Source organism: Lissotriton vulgaris, chromosome 3_1 (assembly GCF_964263255.1).
Source record: "Lissotriton vulgaris chromosome 3_1, aLisVul1.2, whole genome shotgun sequence".
NCBI lineage: Eukaryota > Metazoa > Chordata > Amphibia > Caudata > Salamandridae > Lissotriton > Lissotriton vulgaris.
In genome coordinates, this window is record NC_141689.1 from 89,129,416 (window position 1) to 89,153,103 (window position 23,688).

Genomic DNA, 23,688 nt, shown 5'->3' on the forward strand with positions numbered 1-23,688 from the left:
GGGAATATATAGGTCTTAGTCCAATTCACCCTAAGGCCTGACAACCGACCGAATCCATCCAGCATATCCACCGCCCCCTCCAAAGATCGCTCAGCGTCCGCCAAATACAGAAGCAAATCGTCAGCGTATAACGATATATAATGCGACTCCGGCCCTTGCACGACCCCTCCATACATGGCACCTGTCCGCGCCTGCGCCGCCAGCGGTTCCATCGCCAATGCGAACAGCAGGGGCGACAATGAGCAGCCCTGTCTCGTCCCTCTGCAAACAGGATAGGCCGAAGAAATCAACGGGCCCAGGCGCACCCTCGCCCTAGCCGACGTGTAAAGTACCCTCGTCCAACTCCGGAATCCCTCCCCAACTCCAAACTTCAGCAGTACCTCGTCTAAATACTTCTCTGTTTATTTTAGAACATTCTCCCCACAATGTGTGGATTATTCTAATAGCATTCATGCCCCTCTGCCTCTGACATTAAAGTTTGTTGATGGCTAGCTACCTTGTTATAGGCCTGGACTGTGGCGAGGGCTTTAAACAATCATTCTAGACCTCGGCAGTGGGCCATAATACTATATTAGGACATAGCAATTTTGAGAGCTCCATTGAAGACAATGGCTGGTATAGGCTTCACCTCCTACATTCTAATGTGTGTGTTTCTGTTTCTCCCTGTTTAAGTTAGAAAGTCTACCTTATTTTGGTCAAATATTTCAATAGACTTATAGCCATAATGCCCTGGGCTATACCGTCAATTAAAGTTAATCTCCCTCCCCCACAGGTCAGGCATATAACTCGGGTGCAGAGCCTCCAACAACCAGTATAGCCCTTGGCAGTGGGCAATAAGGCTACATTAGAACATTGGAATGCTGAGAGTTAGTTTGTTTTAAACCTGTGAAAAATCAGATTTTTAATCTTTTAATCTTACCTATTGACTTGAATATGTATGTTTCACTGAAAATCGCTCTTTTGCACTTTAGGCTCTGACATTTGTTGCGGGCAGCTAAAAACATTGTTTTTTTTTGAGTGCGGTCATTTTTACTAGTTGAGGACAACTACAGACAAAATATTTGGGCAGTGCGCACTCGAGCTATTACAAGCCGCCACATGTATAAAGCGAGGCATGCTGCGTGGACGCATGCAGTGGGCGCAGTTGCTATTTTTACAAAGTTATTTTGTTTTAAACTGTTGAAAAATCTGATTTTTCATCCTTTAATCTTACCTGTAGACTTGAATTTGAATTTTTTGGTTGCACTTAAAATCGCGCTCTTGCACTTTAGTCATCGCGCTCTCGCACTTTAGTCTCTGACATTCTTTGGGAGGTGGGAGCGGCTAAAAACAGTTTTTTCGGAATGCAGCCATTTTTCCAACTTGAGAACAACTATAGGCACCATATTTGGGCAGTACGAGCTAGCTGTTCCAAGCCACATCTGTAAAGCGGGACACGCTGCGTGGACGCGTGCTGCGGGTGCAGTGTACCCATCAGCGTCCCGGAAGCGGCCAGCAACAGGCAGTCTGCCCGTAACAGACCAGAAGGTAATTTACCCATTGGCTGCAGTAGAGACCTCCTTTGTAGTCTTACCCCTGTGAATAAATAGCTTGTTCAACCCCCTCTACTCCTACTTAAAAATTAACATTTGCCCCCTGTGTGACTTCTAGTTAATCTCTCCATCAAGGGTTAGAAAACTCCCTTTATTACTGTGAATAATAAAGATAGGACTAAGTTCCTTGCAGTTTTAATACATGTCCTCTCACTGCAGAAACATGCAGTTAACATTTTTGACCTTTAGAAGAAGCACGCGCCGGACCTATTGTTTCGGACAGAGACATGGCTCGCGGACATCTCAAACCGCGCCATTACGAACGCCATCCCTAATGGCTATAAAATACATAAGAAAGACTGCCAGTGTGGCAGGGGAGGAAAGTTAGCTCTGATCTATAAGGAAGACTTTGACTGCCAGACTATCCCAATTGAGGGCCTTTATAAGAGCAGAAGCAATAGGCTTTTACATTCCTTTGTACGCCTCAACAATTAGTGGCCAGGGTTCTAATTTACAAATTCCTGGGACCAGCATGGCTGTTTCTCAAATCCTTAGGAAATGCCTTAGCACTGAGATGCGTGCAATGCATGCTTATGAGGGATCTTAATCTACACCTGGATGAGGTGGATGACAATATTAAAGAATTGAGGGACACCGTGTCATCCTTGGTTCTTATCCAACATATATTTAGTCCAACACAACAAGTGGGTCACATGTTGAATCAGATGTTCTCCAATGTGACTTTGCTATTGGAAGATCCCATTCCTCCGTTTTGGTCAGACAACTATTTGCTTAAATTCACTTGGCCGATCCCCAAAAAAACACATCTTCCGTCTACCAGAACTCCATGCACCTCAAGAGCTATCATAAGGTCCAGCCTAAAGAGTTTCTGCGCTCCCTGGAAGGAAGTGCCCCTGCTCTTTCAGGTTGGGTTGAGGGTGATGACAAGCTCCTTGACAACTGGATGTGAGAGTCTATCGATAAACTGGCACCGGCCGTCCCTCAAAGACTTAGTAGAAATCAGCTTTCCAGCCCATGATTTAGATAGCCTCAAGGTAGAAAAGAAATGATGTAAAGCATTCGAAAGACAATTCAGGAAAGAATACAACACTATTTGTAAGAAAGCTTACAAGACAGCCTTCAAGAAATATCATACTGAAATTAAAACAGCTAAACAAATGTATCAAGAAGATAAGATGTGGAGAGCAAGGAATACATTTAGGGAAGTTTTAAAAGTTGTTAAAAACTTTGGGCCTATTTACAAGTTCCTATTGCAACAGGACGTTCCTGTGCAATCCAGGCTTTGCCTTATTTAAAAGGTGGAGTTAGGACACAATGCCGCCTTGTAAATAAGGCACACTTTGACACTATACCTAGAGTGAAAGGTGTGGGCAATGGGTGTTGCGGTCGGCGTTCTGCCTCAACACCTATTGATTTTGACGCTGCCCCCCATTTACAAGGGTAGCGTATATAGGAGGCAGGGAAAACCTGGTCTTAACATGGCGAAACGAGGAGAAATGCTTTATTTCGCCTCGTTTTTGCTGTTTCTATGTGGGCTGCATTGTGCAGAACACATAGATACAGCAAATCGCCATGAACTATTGTTTATGTGCAGGAAGGCGTCCCTTCCTGCACTTAAACAATCAAAACAGCAAAAACTATGAGAAACATAAACAATCATTAAAAAAATGACAATTTGCAATTTCTATATGTGCTTTCCAATGCAGCGCACTCAGAAGTTTCAAATCGCGATTTGTGATTGTTTATGTGCAGGAAGGGACGGACATCTTCCTGCACATAAACAATCATTCCCTCAACGCAGGCACAAGGGCCGCCTGCGTTGGCGCTAGGCAGCTTAATTTAGTGCCAGCACCAGGGAAAACGCAGGGATGTGCTGCATCTTTGCAAATTCGGCTCATCTCTGCATTTTTGGAATGGCGGAGCATGGCATTAGCATTTTATGCTTAACGCCACGCTCTGCCATTCCATTGTAAATATGCCTCTTTTTGTCTCCGGTGTCTTGCACAAGATCCCAGCATCTCTCTGTGGACTGGTGTGAACAGTTGGCGACCTCCTTTCACAATAAAATCTCAATTATTCAATTCAGTTTGTCTACTGGTTCCCTGCAAGATGAAGAGTTATTGGAAATGATGCATTCCAGTGCACTCTCGTCAACCAAGGCTACTCTGTCTAGTTTCAAACCGATTTCTTTGGAGAGATATTTGACAGCCTTAAGTAACCTTAAATCAGGCTCTCCATTAGACCTGCGCCTGCCAAACTTGCTAGCCCTAGGGGCTATTGCTAATAACCCTTTGGCAAATAAGGTGCTTAATGTGTCGCAAGTGCCAGTTACAGTGCCCTGCTCCTGGAAACAGGCCAAAACTCTGGCCCTGCCAAAGAAACCGTTGGTGCACCCTGGAATCCAGTCTATTTACAGACCTATTTCTTTATTACCAAGCCTGTCCAAGGTACTGGAAGAACATGATAATCAGCAGCTTTCTTTATACTTGGAATCCAACATCCAGCTCCATCCAAGGCAGTAGGGTTTTAGACCCCGCTTTAGGACGGAGACAGCGCAAAAAGCGGTAATAGAATACATCAAAGGCACCGTAAACGCCATGAAAGGCAATGCTGATCATGTTAGATCTATCAGCAGCCTTTGATACGGTCCCCCACTCCAGACGTCTTGTGCTTCTTCAATCCATCAGCATAATCGCTCAAGCCTTAGACTGGCTTGCCTCCTTTCTGGGAGGCAGAAGTCCTGCTTTCTCCTCAAGGCCGCATGAGTTGACAGTGGGAGTTCCCAAAAGTTATATTTTACGCTGATGATACTCAGCTGCTGTTCTCGTGTGGCAAGTGAAAAGAGATCCCTGAGGTTTCTATTAAAGCTTGCCTGACTCTGATTTTCCATTGGATGGCCCTACACCAACTCAAGTGCAACGCAGATAAAACTGACATTCTTTTTTGGGTAATATTCTCCTAGAAACAAGGCAGAATTTCTGGCCCAAAGATGTCTCCCGCCAGGCCCACAGAATGGCATAGTCAAGAAACTAGAGGTCAAATATGATAACAGTCTGTCCATTAAGCCACAAATTAAATCAGTCGTAGGCACTTGTTTTGGAATTCTGCGCTCACTAACAAAGTTCTTGCCGTACCTCTCATTCACGGCAAAGAAAACGGTTATCCAGGCACTGATAACCGCGAGACTGGATTATGGTAATGACGCGCAGAATTCACCTTTCCAGAGCGGGCGACTGCCGCTCACCTGCCTTGGACCAGCGGCTTGGAATAAGCTCCCTTTTGAGCTCCACGATCTGGACAATATCGCAGTGTCCAAAAAAGGATTGAAAACCTTGCTTTTTTCGTAGTAATAGACGATACGATCTTTCACTATATTCGGACCTTTTGGTGAGTGCCGTATCACTCCTTGGAGTAGCTGTGCGCATTACAAGTCGCTTTCATCATCATCATCCTTGAAGACAATAAAGTGGGTCAGGGCTAATAATGTCTGGCATATACCTTCTGCCCTAAAATTCGAATACTTGCCTTTTCGTATCTCCCTCTACATTATAGAACATGCTACACTCAGTGGGTGCAATATTCTAATAGAATGTCCGTTATTACTATTTTGACTTTTACACCAGGTGTCATTACACTGCAGTAGATATATCGAAACTGCTTTTTAATTTGTGTTATGTTACGTTGGGGGTGCCTTTACCTCAGAGACATATAGGTATGTATTATTTTGTGCCCCTTTTAAATATGTGTGTGTATGTGTGTGTGTGTGTATACACCCCCGCACACCCCTACATACCCCCACTCCACACACATCTATTTACATATATATTGTAAATCTAAAAGTAATCTAGCATTAAAAATGTTAATAATTTTTTTTATTAAAACACTACCACTATCTAGAATGTAATTTAAATATAATTTATTTTTCATTTATTTTATTTGATAAAATGTAATTTTACAGTACCCGTCCTTGAACCCTAAGAACCCCTTACTATTCCTAAACACTACCCATCCCTGAACCCTAAAAGTTCCCCACTACCCCTACATTTGATGGACCCTAAAAACCCATTACTACTCTTAACTCTACCCATCCCCAAACCTTAAAACCCCAAAGTGCCCCATAAACACTGCCATCCCGGAACCCTAAAACTGTCTTATTACTCCTGTACACTACCAATCACTGAACCCTATACATCCCTTACTACCCATAACCTCTACCCATCTTTGACCCCAAAAAAGCCCTTACTATCCCTAAACATTACCCATCCCTGAAACTTAAAAACCCCTTATCCATCCGTGAACCCTAAACCATGCAGATCACTCGACAGAACCCATCCATGTCCCCCCCTAAAAAAAATTCGCCTTTTTAAAGCTAAAAAAAATCCCCTAACCTAAAAAATATTTATTACTTAACTTTTAATTACAAATAATATAACATATCAATTAGCTACATTTATTTATCCTTAAATTAATTTGAACCTCTATTGTAAAATAAAGACACTTATACATTTATGTACGTAAAAAGGAGCTATGAATTAAAAGAACAAAAACGTACTGGTGATGTAATAACCCCTGATGTAACTCCAGCAGTGTAATAACTCCCGATGTATAGCCAGTCAAGTCAAGTCAAGTCATAAAATTTGTATAGCGCACTACATACCCACAGGGTTTCAAGGCGCTTAGGAAGGGGAGGATGATTACTTGTCAAATACCCACGTTTTAAGCTGCTTTCTGAACGCTAGGTGATTCTGGGTGAGGCGAAGGTAAGCGGGGAGTGAGTTCCATGTTTTGGCGGCCAGGTATGAAAAGGATATGCCTCCCATGGTGGTCTTGTTGATGCGAGGTACAGTGGCGAAGGCTTGGCTGGAGGAGCGAAGTTGGCGGGAGGGGGTGTAGAAGGACAGTCGGGAGTTGAGGCAATCTGGTCCGATGTCGTAGAGTGATTTGTGTGCGTGGGTAAGCAGTCGGAAAGTGATCCTCTTATTGACGGGTAGCCAGTGGAGGTCTTTAAGGTGACCAGAGATGTGTTCGTTGCGTGGGATGTCTAATATGAGCCTGGCTGAGGCGTTTTGGATACGTTGTAGTTTCTTCTGGAGTTTAGCGGTGGTACCTGCGTAGAGGGTGTTTCCGTAGTCCAGTCGGCTCGTGACTAGGGCGTGGGTGACTGTTTTCCTTGTTTCGGAGGGGATCCAGCGAAATGTTTTTTTGAGCATGCGAAGAATGTTAAAGCATGAAGAGGATACGGCGCTGACTTGTCTGTTCATTGAGAGTGAAGAATCCAGGATGACGCCAAGGTTCCGTGCGTGGTCTGTCGGGATGGGTGCTTTTCCGAGGGCTTCCGGCCACCAGGAGTCGTCCCATGCAGAGGGGGATTTACCTAGGATGAGGACTTCTGTTTTATCTGAGTTCAGTATAGCCTGAGAAGTAAAGGTAACATACCCTCTACTAGCATTAGAGCCCTTTTGCCTTTGGCTGTATCTACTTCTGAAGGCTTACAATGTACTATTCTTTGCCCATGTTCTCAGATCAGTGGAGTGTCAATGAGGGGGAAAGACCAGAGAGGGACAGCTGGCCAGTTTGGTGACCTCTGTTGGGTGAGATTGGGGGAGGGATGCTTGGGGCCACGATGACATGGTGGGCTATTAACAGTGGTTAACAACCTCTCCAGGAAATAGAAGCAGGCAATATGGTTTCGATAAATTACAAATAAAGGTGAGTGTAAGGTCACACGTTAAATGAAAGACTCTCAGCTCACCTGGTTGTGTGCTTGGATGTCATACCTGGGTATGCAAAGGACAAGGCGCTATGTAGGCACTTGGACTGAAACAGAGGCAGACAGAGGATGCGATCAAATGACAGAATGAGTCTCAGACTCAGTCTAGATTGACATGCATCACATACCTCTGGCAGGACTGGAGCGGAAATTGAAAACAGCCCTGGAAGGTAGATAGATGCAAATGCTCACATGTGTCTATTATAATAACAGGGAATTCGCATTCCTCTTAGCTGCTTCTGCCAGATTTGCTTCCACCTTGATTCAATGTTTGCGCTGTCATTAAGGGTAAGTCCTGCCCTGGGGTTCATTACTGTCAAAGCCTGTCTAGTGCATCAGACTGGTGTGCCTCAAAAAGGACAACATCCGTCTGTGGTTGCAGAGCATCTTTGAGACACGTGAACTTTGCATTGGATTCCTTGAGCTAAGAGTGCGTCGTCCTCATTGCAAATGTTCATCCTTCATCCCCTCTCTGAGACTGGATGCTAAACAATCCCCCACAAATGACTGACTGCCGTTGTGGGTTCATGGGGGTCTCACTATAATGGAGATGTCCCACCAGGCAGTGGTGTAACACAGAATGATGCATCCCCTTCCCCTCCAAAGAATGGGTTAAGGGGAGAAGGGATGATGGCTTGGGGGGACTTGCTGGCTTGCCCCCATGTGCTGCACGGTCTGCGGGGGCCTGTCTTACGCCCCTGCCGCCATAGTGGTTTATGCGAACAATAGCTACAAACAACAAATGAATCAATAGAGATTTTTTTCTAGGTAGTGTATCAAATATAAATATGTATCTGTATTTTCATAAATCCCATTACATTAAAATTGTATAACATTTATTTCTGTCAACAATGTGCGTTCAGGAAAAACACACCACCACTGAGTGTGCTGCGCGCTTCCTTTAGGGGGGATACAAAAGATCTCGAATTCAGGATAGTATCACTATAAATAATTCAGATTCATAGTTCCACATTGCATGATTCTCACCTGGAACCGTAATTATTTTCATATGGGAATTGTCAACAGATTGAGGTTATAAATAGTGCCTTCTTTAAAAGTAGGTGATAAAAAAACAGAAGTGAAAGTTAATGAAAACCCTTCAGATTTCTGGAGGAAGTGCTAAATCCGTCATCAGTGCTATTTCCCAGGTCCTAGGGACAGGGCGGCAAAGACACTATCACAGCTGACTTGTCCTGCAGATGTAGCCACCTTTGAAGCCCTCCAGGTACCCATGGCGTGACACGTCATATTAGAAGCTGATGCGTCAATCCCTGATACGCTCATTTATTGGGGTTTTAGTCGTGCATCACTGTTATAGATGAGTACTATGCTTAAGATATAATTCTTAAATCATCAACGATTTAGGTTCATGCTCAACCCCCCCAGAGTGAGAAATATTCCGGCCCCCTCTACCCTCATGAGTCAATATAGAATCATGCTCAATCCCTGATACGTTTATATCCTCACTCTCTGTGCTTAATTTGAGACGGTGGCTTCCGGTACTTGGCATTTATGTGCCGACATTGGAACTTAAAGGCTAGAACTTTCACTTATGGCGGCTGCCACCTTATGGTGGTGCTGTTTGTGTAATCTAAAGATGAGCAGAAAAACAGTGTTTGTTAATTCAATATACAATAAAGACCAGTAATACCTGCCGCACAAGCCATTCTAAAAGCTTTGGCGGCCCAAACAGTCTGAATTGTCACACATGTAGCAGTGTGATGGTGAGCAGTTGTGTAAGTATAGTGGCAATGTGTGGTGCAAACTGTGATGGCCTCCTGACCAGGGCCCGCTCTTATTTTTTTTTTACAAATTAAGCACTGCTCCCTCTCTTACCTCTTTGCAGGATTGAGCGCATCATCACGCCCCGTTTGGCTCTGACTGAAGCGGAGTTCCTGGCCTATCAGTGTGAAAAGCACGTGCTTGTGATTCTGACTGACATGAGCTCTTATGCGGAAGCCTTGCGTGAGGTAAAAAAAACCTGTCTTCAATGTTTCCATCGAGTCAAAGTATCTTTATTGCCCAGGCACTGTATTTATGTTTCGGTTTGCAATCATAGAGGCTTATATGTGGGAAGCTGGCGCAGTGCAGCGCCACAATTCTTCTTCTTGCGCTGCCCTACGTCAATGTGAAAGGACAAGAATACACTGTACATGCAATACAGTGCATTCTGTCCTTTCCCCCTGTGCTGGTGCGCAATTGGATGTCTAGCACCAACACAATATAAAGAGAAAGAGAGTAACCCCTTTAATACCAAGGGAACAGGGTAAATAGTATCAACAAACACAAAGGTTCCCTTGATTTTCTATACTACAAGTTTTTCTGGAATCTAACTTTAATTTCAAGTATCCATAGAGATTCAGTGAAAGTCTAATCAGAATTTAAGTAATTCAGTTTCTCACTCACTCAAAACTCCCCCATCTCAAGTGGAACCACAAAAGCACTTACAATCTAAAACTGTATATTACGTAGCCAGGCGTATGTACTGTTCAAGTATTTTTATTTATAAAAAGAAGATATTAAAAATTAAAAAGATTAGATATATATATACTTTTTTTGTAGATGTTCACTGTAAGTATATACACTATAATCCAAATTTATGCAACATATTATTCAAACACTCAAATGAAGACCCAAATCGAGTTAGGTTTTTACAATACATTATTAAAATGAATCCAAGTCCACACGTTTCGGTGGATCTTGCTGTGCGCACCACCTTCCTCAGGACAATTAAAAACAATTCTGTAAAAACAATTTAAAAAAAAAGAACATGATCACTATCCGTCCTTGGCATACGTTTACAGCAGTATTTATTGGTGAATAATACTTTCAATAATATTTGCTGTGTGGGGATCTATTTTGCATCAATAATTTTTTTTAACAATCTCATAATCACGCTCCTCCAGGATTTTGTGATTTTGCGATTTTCAAAAAAAATCACAAAAACCTGCAGTAGGGTAAAAATCCTGCAAATTTACAAAAGTGCCTACAGAAATTATTTAGATATATTTTTTAAATGAATCTGGGTGTCTTTTTATTGGTTTTGCATTACTGCGGGGCCAGTAAAAGGAGGGTGGGCAACAGGCGAGCAGGCCACAGATGTCACAACCTGCTACCTCCTGCCTGGTAACACCACTGGCAAATGCTCTGCCCCTTCCATACCTCTCTGCCACCTCTATTTTCCTTCCTCTTCTGCGGCCCACTCCTACTGTGCACCCCATTGCCCAGTGACTAGACTCCTCCCACATGCCAGAGAGAGATAAAATCTGCAATATTACCAGAAGTCCTCCTGTTCCTAAGCACCATGCTTAGGGGACTCTGCCAGGCCACAGGCTGGCACAGGGTACAGCCCCTAGTAGTGATGGGCCACAGAACGAGTGATATTGTGGAAGAGGGACATGTTCTGCCTACTTCATAAAGGACACAAATGTTAAGAGTTTTGAGCTTCAAATTTTACTTTTTCCCCCCGCAAAATTTGGTAACAAAGCCTGCAAAAACCTGGTGGGTCTGCATAATAGCTTGATAATAATGCAAAAGATGGTGGCATATCATTTTCCAGTTATCAGGTAATATGCCAAAGAATTTGCTTTTTTCACCATATAATATAGTCTACCATTGCCTTGAGAAAAAAGGAGATTTGTGCTCCTCGTGTATGACTTACCTCAGGAACCCCCATTGTCATTGCGTTATCGCGATGATGTGATATTGTTCTTGCTACGATGACAGTTGCTGTGCAATGAGGAGTACACTGACATACATTTATCGTGTTCAGGTATCTGCTGCCAGAGAGGAGGTGCCAGGTCGGCGAGGGTTTCCCGGTTACATGTACACCGACTTGGCCACAATCTACGAGCGCGCCGGGCGAGTGGAGGGGCGAAGTGGCTCCATCACACAGATCCCCATCCTCACCATGCCAAACGACGGTGAGTTGACCAATCCGCGGTAAACCGGGAGAGGCAGTGGGCATGGTGGCTTCAAGGAGACAAGAGATCAGGGTTCCAGGGGAACAGATCAAAAAGAGTATAAAAATGCGCCCATGCAGAAAAAAGTTAACCAGAAAAAAGAGCAAAGGATCTACAAGTAATAGGGATTTTTCATAATTGTCCAAAACAAATGTTGATGCATCTGATTAAAGCCCCCGTATGTTTCCAAATGTTTCTAAGTTACTAATGCCAAGGGCAGCAAATCCGCTCTAGTGATAAAACTGTTACTACTCAGTTCTAACTCCAGGATTTGCACATTTCTCAAATTAATGTGGAATAACCCCGCAGGATCAATGTCAGGTACCAGCAGCCAAAGGTTGGAAACCCTGTATCACTGCTGCGGTATTCCTGCACCGCACACGGGGGCAAGTTTATCATCGTGTTGCATCATCCTTGCGCCGCGCAATGGGGCGTAAGGTGACGCAACACTAAAGTTGGATTACCAAGCCACACAAGGCCACCTTGCCTGGCCCTGGGTCGCTCAATAAATATAGAGTAACGCAGCACAAATTGCTATTACCTTGCCCTATTGAGGTGTTCTGTGGGTGGAGCGTGGGTGTTCCCACAGATCAACCCATGGATTTTGCTGCATTCTTAGATTTACAATTACTGGGGAGGTGTAACAAGGAGAAATAACTTTATTTCTTCCTGATTTTCCTTTTTTATGTGTGCTGTAGCACACATAGAAAGAGGAAAATGTCTAAGAGGATGTTTTTGTGCAGGAAGGTGCCTCTTCCTGCACAACAACAGTCCTGTCTGCAACGCAGGCACCCTTCCACAAAGGCACAAGTGTGCCTGCGTTTATGCCAGGTAGCAGTTTGTGCGCCAGCGCAGACAGAGAGCAGGAGTGTGTCGTATAATGTGAAATGCAGCTCATTCCTGCCCTTTCCATTTCATGCGGTGCAGCACAACACAACATGGTGGCTTGCTGAGTTGTGTGATATTTTGATACATTTACCCATGATTTTTACTGCATGATTCTGCGGAGATTAGTAGAATGTTAATTAATTAGATGACTGTACATTTCCTCCATTTGTGCATAGCAATAAAGGAGCACTTTACTTTCTTATAGTACTTACATTTTTGCTTTTTGGTCATGCCTGATTGTGAATTCTTGTGGTGTTACTGGGCTTATCGGTTTAAACACACAGAAATGATGAATTGTATTTGCAGATATCACTCACCCGATTCCTGACTTGACTGGCTTCATCACCGAAGGGCAGATCTACGTGGACCGGCAGCTGCACAACAGACAGGTCAGTGCACACTTTTTGTCTTGTTCTTACTCCCTTTGCAGTCATTGATCTGCACTTATGCCTATTGTTTTTGCCGACGATATTTCTTGGATTTTTCGGATTTCTCACTTGCTGAAAGATACTGGGAGCCTGATTTACAAATATGTCAGCCAAAAATGCTGCGCTGCTGTAATGAATGTGCTTTTCGCTAAAAGAACACACCCTAACCCAACACCCCCAAAAGGCAAGGCAAGACTCAGCACATCCTTAAGGCGGGGTAAGAAAACACACCCAAATGTAGGTAAAATAACACATACAAGTTTATTAATGCAAAAGTTTAAAAAGACAGGCCGAATATATAAATCATGGCAGACTCCCACATATCAAGTAAGTAATTAAAAAAAACGATTGAAATAGAATGCAATATGTACACAGGTAGCTAAGAATGGAACATATATACAAGAGAGAGAAAGAGAGTGTGGTTAGGAACACCTCACCGACTGATCCTGCAACATTCTTGCCAACTCTAGCTGTGGGAAGTCCTTTTCAACAGCACAGGATGAAGTTCGGTCGGGACCCAAGTTCCAGCACCAATACACAGCAATACGTCTATTCTGTGGTGAACTTCCACCTGGCCCACGAAAGATCCCAGCTTTAACCCCATTATTCATTGTGGGTCGAAGTTTCTAGAAAACCCTGCCCCTTTCTCATTGAAGAAAACCGAGCTGGCTGGTACCAGTCTGCATCAAAGCAAAGACTGTGGCTGCCCACGCCTCTGTATTTTGACTCCGAGACAGAGTTGTACATTCCACAGATAATATCCAGTTCACTCTGGTCGGTGAAGAGTGAAAAATAAGTGAGGAGCAAAAAACATGCCCTCCCCACTTTTCAGCTAAGTGGGAGCACAGAACAGTTATGAAAATGGAGTCAGCTATGCAAGCGCTGCCAGGCACACAGAAAAGCTTAAAGCAAGGTAATGTTAAGAAGAAAGATTACATGAGGCTATTTCAAAGCCAATAGTAAGCACTGCCATGAAGCAAAGTAAAGTCAGAGAGCAAGATGACATGAGGCCATTTCAAAGCCAATAGTAGGCACTGCCATGAAGCAAAGTAAAGTCAGAGAGCAAGATGACATGAGGCCATTTCAAAGCCAATAGTAAGCACTGCCATGAAGCAAAGTAAAGTCAGAGAGCAAGATGACATGAGGCCATTTCAAAGCCAATAGTAGGCACTGCCATGAAGCAAAGTAAAGTCAGAGAGCAAGATGACATGAGGCCATTTCAAAGCCAATAGTAAGCACTGCCATGAAGCAAAGTAAAGTCAGAGAGCAAGATGACATGAGGCCATTTCAAAGCCAATAGTAAGCACTGCCATGAAGCAAAGTAAAGTCAGAGAGCAAGATGACATGAGGCCATTTCAAAGCCAATAGTAATGTACTGTTCTACTCCGTGACGGCCCCCACTGATACAGGGCCGTCCTACATTAAGGCCAGGATAAAATAACACACTAAAGTCAGTCTAAGATGGTGTTAGTCGACAGTCCTCATGGAGTGCTCAACCACAAGACGGGCTCTTTTACTGCAGCTCCACCGCGGGGAGGGAGCAGGAGAGAGCCATATCTACAGAGATAAAGCATTCTCCTCCCCTCTCCCTAGCGCTGGCGATGATTTTAGCTGCTGTGCGCCGGGGACACACCTTAGCGCCATAGCGATAGGGTGTGTGCCTGAGTCTACCATAGGTTTTTGTACTGGAAGGGTACTCTTTTAATAAAAAATACCATTCTTAGAGACACTTTAAAACATTTCCACAATTTTCACAATGCAGCACGCATGCAAAGTTGGATAAGAAAAGAGAAAGAAAGCCATTTCAGATGGTGTTAACTTTTGGCGCTAAACCCTGTCTACTATTGTTTGTAGATAGGGTTATGTGTCAAAAGGCATGGGTGGTAGCATTCGAAAGCCCATGTACTACCCATGTAACGCCCCCTTGGTGCCAAGTAACGCAAAGCAGTTCTTCGTGCTGCTTTGGGTTACTTTCAGGGTACTTTACAGTGCAAAATACGTTTTGTGCTGGAAAGTCCATTAGGAAAAACAAATTGTGCAGGTTAGCGTCACTCGTGTGATGCTAACCCAGCACAAAAAAGTAATAAATCTACCCCTAAGTTTTGTCACCTTTGCAAAAGATGTTCTTGCAATTTTTGCAACTTGTGCAAAGATTGCTCTATTTTGAAGAAACTCCTCGTGATTTTCTGTGGAAAAGCTTTGCTGCTTTGTACACCCCCAATCCTCGATTGCCAAAATTTAATTTTGCTTATTTTCAGTCACTGACAATCGCTGTTTGGTTCATCAGATCGTCAGGTCTTTTGGAGTTCAACGACCATATAATTTAATAAAAGGATATCATGGGTATTGGACAGTACTAGAATGCTTCTCAAGGCCAAGTTTGGGAACCTTAAGATTGTCTTCATAATATACAGACAAAAAACACTTAGAAATAGGTTTTCCTCTTTATACATTTACTATCATGATCACTCAAGTATTCATAGTTGCCTGGTCTATATATACACACTTGGGGCTTTATTTATGAGGCCCTTATGCCGCCTTTGCATAACTTTTTGTGAAGCTGTGGTGGCATAAAAAATGCACCGCACTGTGCTACATTTACAAAGTAAATTGAATGTGTAGGTGAGCAACCCAATATACCCTTGCGGGCTCGGGCAAGGTCAATTCAAAGAGAGTTGGCCTGCAAGGGGTTTTATTGATTAACTATTTTACAGCACCATTAGGACCTGTATAAAATCATCGGGGTACCTAGGTCTGAAATCGATCAGTGGCTGTCTTGGATTTATTAATTTCTTGGAAAAGAAGTCCAGTAAAATCAGAACAACAAAGTGTTACCACACTAACACATTATGTACAATGAATGAAAAAATGGAGAAGCCAGGATTTTGTGTTATCTGAAAATTATTATTCAAATCAAGCAGGGTACATACATAGATATTATTTAGATATTTAGGGTACTGGTAGTATCTTCCTTTAACATATCTAAACATTAAGTCCAAACTGCTCAAACATATACACAATGATTTCAACCCAATAATCTGAAGAAAATCAAGGTATGGTAAAAACTCAAAATATGCAGAGATGGACTGAGGTAGTCGACGTTTCGGTCTTTTTGAAGGTTTTCACAAGACCATCATCAGGACAGAAAGGTTTTATATACAATTGATGACCCTCTGTAAAGAAAACACCATTATGTTACAATGGATACATATATTTTATAAATACCTGGTTCCTAACTCTTTATTTATATAAGTCAAAAAATATTTACATTTATGTATATTTAATGGTCGATTTGCTTAAAAAGTCGGTGTGGCGACTGAAGGAAAAAGCAATTAAGGTTTTTAGGGACAAATGAATGATCAAAAAAGAGATCCCAAGAGAGTGTAATTAATATTATCTTACTCACTTAGATTTCTTGAGTGTACGTCTATTTGGATTTGAGACGACCGCAACACTTTAAATCGTGGCGTTGATTTGGGGCAAAGAATGATTCTTTTATGCCAAAATATCACTGTATTCAATGAAGGAAAGTAAAAGTCTATCTTACTATTATTATTTACATGCTTTGTCATTTGAGTATAAGGTCAAAAAAGCAAGGCTATATTACCAAATTACCTCTTGATCTATATAGGAATGTTGTCTGTGATTTCCACCAGGGAATCCAGATTGAGTCGATTTCCAAAACACTTGTAAATTTCTAATTGGAATAAAGGAAAATAAACGTTTTGTAGATTTATTATGAAGTGTTATTATTTACCAGCCTAAAAGTTTAGGAAAAGCGGTGTACTCTATAGTTTAGCGTCTTGCTACTAGTGAGAAGTGTCAGTTGATACATTATGGCATTGCTTATCATAGCAACCCATTGTAACATTTGTTAAAAAACCGCCTATTGATGCTGTTTTGAGAAAACAACATATTTTACCCTTAGCAAGCGATGTAACATGTTATTTCAAAACGACTAGTGCCTTATCATTTAAAGCAATTTAAATGACCTAAAATGAAACCGTTTCAGAAAGTATCCCAAGTTATATAAGCATAATTGAGCTAAAGACCGCGATTTAGTTGAAGGGACCCCTGTCGGATGACAAAGGTATATCCTAAGGGTAACCGAGATTTGTCGATTTACGAGATAATTTAGCTACATTAGAGATTTGAATAATAATTTTCAGATAACACAAAATCCTGGCTTCTCCGTTTTTTCATTCATTGTACATAATGTGTTAGTGTGGTAACACTTTGTTGTTCTGATTTTACTGGACTTCTTTTCCAAGAAATTAATAAATCCAAGACAGCCACTGATCGATTTCAGACCTAGGTACCCTGATGATTTTATACAGGTCCTAATGGTGCTGTAAAATAGTTAATCAATAAAACCCCTTGCTGGCCAACTCTCTTTGAATTAACATTTACAAAGTGGCGCATCTAGGCAGATGCTTCACTTTGTAAACCCCTGCACTACATTATACCTGCGACAGGTATAATGTATGTAAGGTGGGCGTTCCAGCGCAGAAATAAAAAAGAACCTTTAAAAGATAGAAGAAACATTAACTTCTAGAACCTGAGATTGTCATTTGTGAATTTTCACTTGGTTGTGTCAAGTTTAGGAGTTAAACTGAATATGAATACATCAGAGACAAGAAAGCAAAATGGAAGTAAACAAATCAACATGGCATCAGCTAGTATGGTGATTTCAAAGCAAATTTTGTGCAGTTTCTCAGTCGTGACTCTTAGATTTAATCTCATTGTCAATCCAGGTTGTTTTATTAATGCCGACCAGATTTTGGAAACTAATAACCGGGACATTTCACAAGATAAAAGAAGGACTACAATTTTACACCAACCAAGGGGTAGAGAATGAAAACGTTCATTGTCAAAGAAATATACAAACAAGGCACTAAGTGAACAAAATGAATTGCTAGTTTTAAACCCAGAAGCATATCTGGTAATTAATTAGCTTTCGGATAAGCTGCTAGCTAGTTGTGCCTTGGGACACAATAAACCTGCCTTCCTCTGCTTCCTGTCAACTCTCGCTGAAAACCAGGACATGAGTGAAATGTGCCGAAATCTGTCAGGGCTGCTGTTGGGAAACCGGGTCTGTCTCCATACATCCGGGACACCTGGTCACCATGTTACTAGTTTAAGTTGTTGTTGTTACACTGACATCACTTAGTTGCTGGTTAAGCCTCGAAAGATAACCCTCTCTTTTAATCAGATGTTTAAACTTCCTTCCGTGTGTTGAGACCTAATGAACGCATTCTGAATGTGTTGAGAAATCTCTACGTCCTTCTCGGCTGGTTTTTATACAGACATTTTTATTTTAACCGTCTGATTCATGATGACTCTTGCGTTTAAATAAAATGTATATACACACACCTGATGTACACCGAGTCCATGAGGGATTGTCAAGCACATATCGTGAACAGCCGCGGCCCGTGCAGTTAAGAGCGGTGTCAACGGTTAAGGGGGATTTCGACAGACGACGAGGGGAAATTCATTATTTATTGAATTTTCCTCTTCATCGTCCTTCGAAATCCCACCGGCCCCACCGTTCTTACCTGCACGGGCCGCTGCTGATCGTGAAGTCTGCCGGTGTATCAGATGGCCATGACATTGACATCAATTGTTCTCCTCAAGTTGGCTGAGGATAAACTAGCCTTTCTTGTCTATTGTGACATCTGGTAACCTTGCATTTGATATATGCTATCTTCGGCCATTAATATTGGTGATGTCATTCACTCTATGGGCCATATGTACGAAAGGATTTAGCATTTATTAACGGACTGAATTGCAATTTCTGTCCGTGAAGAAGTGCTAAATTGCCTTTCCATATGTACAAAGGCAGATAGGGAATTATTTGCTTTTCTCTAAATAGGAAATCGCAAATAGGATCTCCTATTTCCAGAGCACATGTACAAAGATTTGATAAATGCGAAATGGGCATTTAGGAAATGCTATTACCATCGACTTCCAAGTCGATGGTAACCAAGTGCAATTTAAAAAAATGCAGGTAAAATGCATTTTCTAAAGTGCCATGTAGCGCACATGCCCTCAGGGCATCTATTTGCTTTACATGTGCACCAGTGCAAGGTGCCTGCATTGGTGCTAGGCTGTCTAAATGACGCCAGCTCAGGGGGGACAGACAGGGATGCACCATATTGGAGAAATGCAGTACATTCCTGCCCTTTCCGTGGGATGCAGGGCAGCACAGCAAGGTAGCTTGCTGCACTGCTCTGCGTCACCATTCTGGTAAATCCTCGAATCCTAGTTATTTGTAAACCGTATTGAATTTAACCTATTAGCGGTTTGATCTGCCGATTCCCATGCCTCTTTGCACCACATCTGACACCTTCATCACTCCTCCAATATTGGGTGGTAACAATAAACAAGATTTTTTAGGATAGGGCCCTTCAACTTAGAACATTGAGGGTCAAATCTATGTCAGTATTTAGGTCTTGACTTAGCTCATGCGATGTCTCGAAAAAACATGTATTCACAATGTGGACTTTAGCCCGCCCACAGACTTCCTATTTGCTGGCTCTATCATCGCTCCCATATTCTTTCTCCAAATGTATCCATAGCCTGTATGCGCCATGCGTCTTCCTCTCCTTAGCCCACCTACACTCCATCCATTGTTCCCATTTTAGCAACTGTTTTCAGAACTACTTTTTTCTTTGTTGAAGAGCACTTCACATGAGCGCTTTTGTTTCCACTCGCTCTGAGCTCCGTTTTTGTAAACAAGCCTGTGTGTACTCAAAGACTGAGGCTAAATGTCAAATGGATCCATCAGCCTGTCTTTGGAAATAGCCACAGTCATCGCAGTCGGCTCTACAGGGATACAATGTATCTTACATGAAGCACAATACCCACGGGCGCTTCTGTTCATTCTGTGATCAGGCTTTAGATTTTCAATCCTATGCTGATGTCGGTCTTTGCACTCGGCTTTACAGGGATACAATGTGTCTTCCATGAGGCATCATACCCATTGCCTGTTACTTTCATTTTATGATTGAACTATAGTTTTTTATTATTATGCCGATGTCTGTCTTAGTGCTCAGCTTTACAGGGATACAATGTGTCTATCATCTTACCCGTGGCCCGCTCTGATTATTTTGTAACGGATTGATATTTTCAGAAGTATGTCGATGTCAGTCACCGTGCTCGGCATACTTGCAATTGTTCATTGCCTAGAATGCCTCCTAGTGGCCACCATCTTAGAATGAGGTCCCTGAGAGTTGGCCTACATATGCGCTGACGTTGCGGTTGGCCGCAGCATTTTATACATCTAACGGGACTCCCCTGCCGCGCTTCATTATCTCTCTACGCAGCACAGAGATCGTTCGGTGGATTCACTTGACTCCAAAAGCAATTGGTAAGATTTTCTGTTCACATCAATGTTTTGAGTCATTCCGTTAAGTCTGTTCCCACTGCTCTAATATATTTACATTAGTGTTTGGTGAATGACTGTCAGGTCTGTTTAAGTGATGGGAAAGCTTGCCAGGTTTCCCCTTTTAACCACAAAATCAAGCGAACCATTGCTTTCAAATTCCTGGGTTTTTAACCCTTCGAGGCTTTTGTGAGTGCAGTTGATTTGCTCCCTCTCTTGGGTTATACTGTGTTAGATCCAAGCTGATTTCATCATTATATGTGTTTTGAGGTTTATTTGAGAACCTTGTTGATTCAATGCACATTTTATGAGCATGTTTTATTTAGTGAGATTACTTAAAAGGACGTGACAGTCAATCACCAAACTATAGTTTAAGTGACTAGGTTAATTACATGCTTAAGTGAACCACAGTTTCCTAGTTTCTGGGTTTTAAACCCTGTTTTAGGTCTTGGCTAGACAGCACATGCGCTGTCTCGAAGAGACTGTTGTAGTTGGTGTAATGTGTCGCTGCTAACCACAAGGCTGGTAAAATTTATGCAAAATGTAGGAAACATTTCAGAAAATACTAAATGCCTTTTTATTTACCTTCTCAACCCACCTGCCTTCCACCACCTCCTGTGTTGTGTCAATTGCTCTGCCCTGGGCTGTCTTGCTTTCCTCACTTCGGCTGCCAGTCAAAAATGTGCTGTGACACGCCAACGCCAGTCACGTCATAGCGCTTTTTTCAAGGACTTTCAACCATGCTGAACAGCATCCCTGCAGGTATATATACAATAGGGGTCATGCCCCAATTACCCTCTTATACCTGGGCAAAAGACATCAGCGATGTAGAATCAAAGAAAGAACTGTATAAAGGGATTGATCACAAACATTTATTTTCAAACAGAGTACCATTAATTACCCTGCTTGCACTAATTCTTATTTGTGGCAAATTAATTTCCACTATTATAACTTGTGAATGTGTCAGGTGACGGGGCAACACACAATATAATCACAACAAACTGTACATATATCGATGTATATAGCGGTGTTTGACTGGTTCAACCGACACTGTCTCAAGTGCAATTCCGAAAAGTCGGAGGTCCTCTTTTTCGGCTGCCTGGCTGATCCCAGGTGGAAGGAGTGGTGGCCGGCCGCTATGTTCCCACCTGACAGTGACTCAGGGCCGGCGAAGAATCTGGGTATCCAGGTCGACAACTGCCTCTCTTTTAGAGGGCAAGTGTCGGGCCTGGCCGGTAGATGCTTTGCGATCCTGAAGATGCTGAGGAAGTTCCTGCCCCTCCTATCCATCGAACACAGAAAGACCACAGTGCAGGCCCTGATTGGCTCTCGCCTGGACTACGCCAACATTCTGTACCTTGGCCTACCGGACTATCTTATATCACGCCTGCAGATAGTACAGAACTCGGCAGCCCGGGCCATTTTCGGCCTTAACAGACGGGCCAGGGCGACGGAGCTCCTCAGAACCTTCCACTGGCTGCCTATTAAGAAGCTGATTGCTTTCAAGGCCCTGACCATCGCCTTTAAAGCCCTGCATGGTCTTGGCACCCGTTACCTTCGAAAGTGGATCACGTTCTACCTTCCATCGAGATCCCTTCGCTCGTCGTCACAAGCTAGGGCAGTCACCCCTAGGATACATCGAGCTCGCATCGGCGGCCGCGCCTTTAAACATCTGGCACCCCAACTGTGGAACGATCTTCCTCTCGCGCTCAGATCCTGTTCCAATCTCTTGACATTCAGGAAGGACCTGAAAACCTGGTTGTTTCAGCAATAAGTTCTTCCATCTCTGTCCTTTTCATAGAACCTATACCGCCTGGTTCTCTTCTGCTTCGCTCCTCGACATGTGAGGCTCCGACAGCGCCGGGACACTCCTCGGAGTAGCCGTGCGCTATAGAAACACCCCTTTTAACATAACATAACATAACAAGGTCTGTGTAAGCGTGGGTGTGGTCAATTGGGGATGTTTCTTCATATCCTGTGGGAGTGTCGATATGTGGTGGACTACTGGGGCGCTGTACATGATGTTATGCAGGAAGTAATGGGTGTGGCTCTCTTGCTAGAGGCTAGGAGATGTCTACTAAATATTTGGGAGCCTACAGATTTGAACACTGCACAAACTCAATGGGTCACTCTAGGGACCATGATAGCCAAGCGAAATATAGCACAGCAGTGGGGATCGGAGAGGCCGCCTACGATAGAGAGATGGAAAGAAAGTATGGATTGGTGCATGTTCCGTGAAAAAACTGTGTATCTGGCAAGGGGTCGCCCTCGGAAGTGGAATAATATTTGGGGTCCTTGGAATCACTACAGATGGAATATCTGTGTACCACCTGCAACTGTTGCCTTTGATGTTCCGCTTTCCCCATGACCCGTACATGTGGAAATGTTTGGCCTCTGTGCTCCCTCCCACCCCCTCACTACTATTTATTGTATGACATGTGATATGGGAGCGATCCGTCTCTGTACTATGCACCTATGTTCTTATTAATGCCTTGTTTTAATAAAAAGAAATATAAAAAAAAAGAAATGAGCTCACTACAATCAAAGAAGTACCGAAAATAACCTAAATCAACAGGTAAAAAAAATACGCGCATTCGTCAAAGCCGTCTCTACAGCCGTCTCCTACCGCTATTCTCCCAAATAAAGACGGTGGCGCATGCGCGCATAGCACCATCTGGAGGTGACTGTATCAAGCCCAAATGTATTTGCCTCAGCGGGGGAATCGGATCTAATCCCCTCTCGCATGCAAAAATATGGCACATGTCAGGGCACTAGATAGAAAGGAAAGAGGAAAATATTCTTATTGACAGTCACCTCTAGTTCACAGCACTGCACAGTCACCTTCATTCTTACATAGGCACGGGGTATACCTCAAAAATCAACATTTAAACAAAAATTAATTAATCAGGACTGGCACCACAACAACAAATGGTGAAAGGAACCCCTCCACTTATAGCGTTCTTTATATGTGTGGCATGGTATGTAACATTGTAACAACATAAAAACCAATACAAAATCCATCAGGTATATATCAACAAGTCATTGGCAACATAGGGATTTACATGCACCAAACATAGTTCATGGAATACATCTCCTACCCTTAAGGGAAATGCTGTAATCCGCAGCCTAATCGCTATTTATATTAATGCCCAGATCTCATCTCGATCATTCAAGCCCTCTGTCGCAGTGGGATATTTTTCAATTAACCGAGCTTCCGTTTGGTTCATTTTGGTTTCTAGTTCTCTCTTGTTCTTAGCTTTAATCATACTAATACCTACCAAACAAGCTCATCTTTGTTATGTCCACATTCACTGTACTGAAAGTCCAAGGGTGGACCTGGCGTCTTACATCTAATACGTGACTTATGTTGGCTGATGCACATTTTAACAGCTTGTGTGGTTTGACCAATGTTGGCAAGCCCACACAGGCACATCACCACATACACCACATTTTTGGTGTTACAGTTCGAAAATGATCGCATTGTGTGTGTCATGTTATTGATGGAAATAGTTTTGGTGTCTGTCGTGTTGTCACATGCGGTGCAATTGGTGCACCTAAAGTGTCCCTCTACTGCCGGTACACCTAACAGGCTCCTAGTGTCCTTTTTTACCACAGCAGAGTCTCTAGTGGCTCGAACAAGATGTTGTCTAAGATTCCTCCCTTTTCTAAAAGCAAACAGTGGCTTAGGTATTTTAAGATATTC

At 42.8% G+C, this 23,688-nt stretch overlaps 1 protein-coding gene across 1 annotated transcript in view; it reads left to right on the top strand.

Annotated features, from left to right (window-relative positions):
- Nucleotides 1–23,688, top strand: part of LOC147726007 (V-type proton ATPase subunit B, kidney isoform) — a 257,085-nt gene that overhangs the window by 226,878 nt on the left and 6,519 nt on the right. The window contains exons 9-11 of the mRNA XM_086960126.1: nt 9,170–9,293; nt 11,096–11,246; nt 12,480–12,562. Of these exons, the coding sequence (XP_086816252.1) occupies nt 9,170–9,293; nt 11,096–11,246; nt 12,480–12,562 (358 nt within the window). The remainder of the gene's footprint in view (nt 1–9,169; nt 9,294–11,095; nt 11,247–12,479; nt 12,563–23,688) is intronic.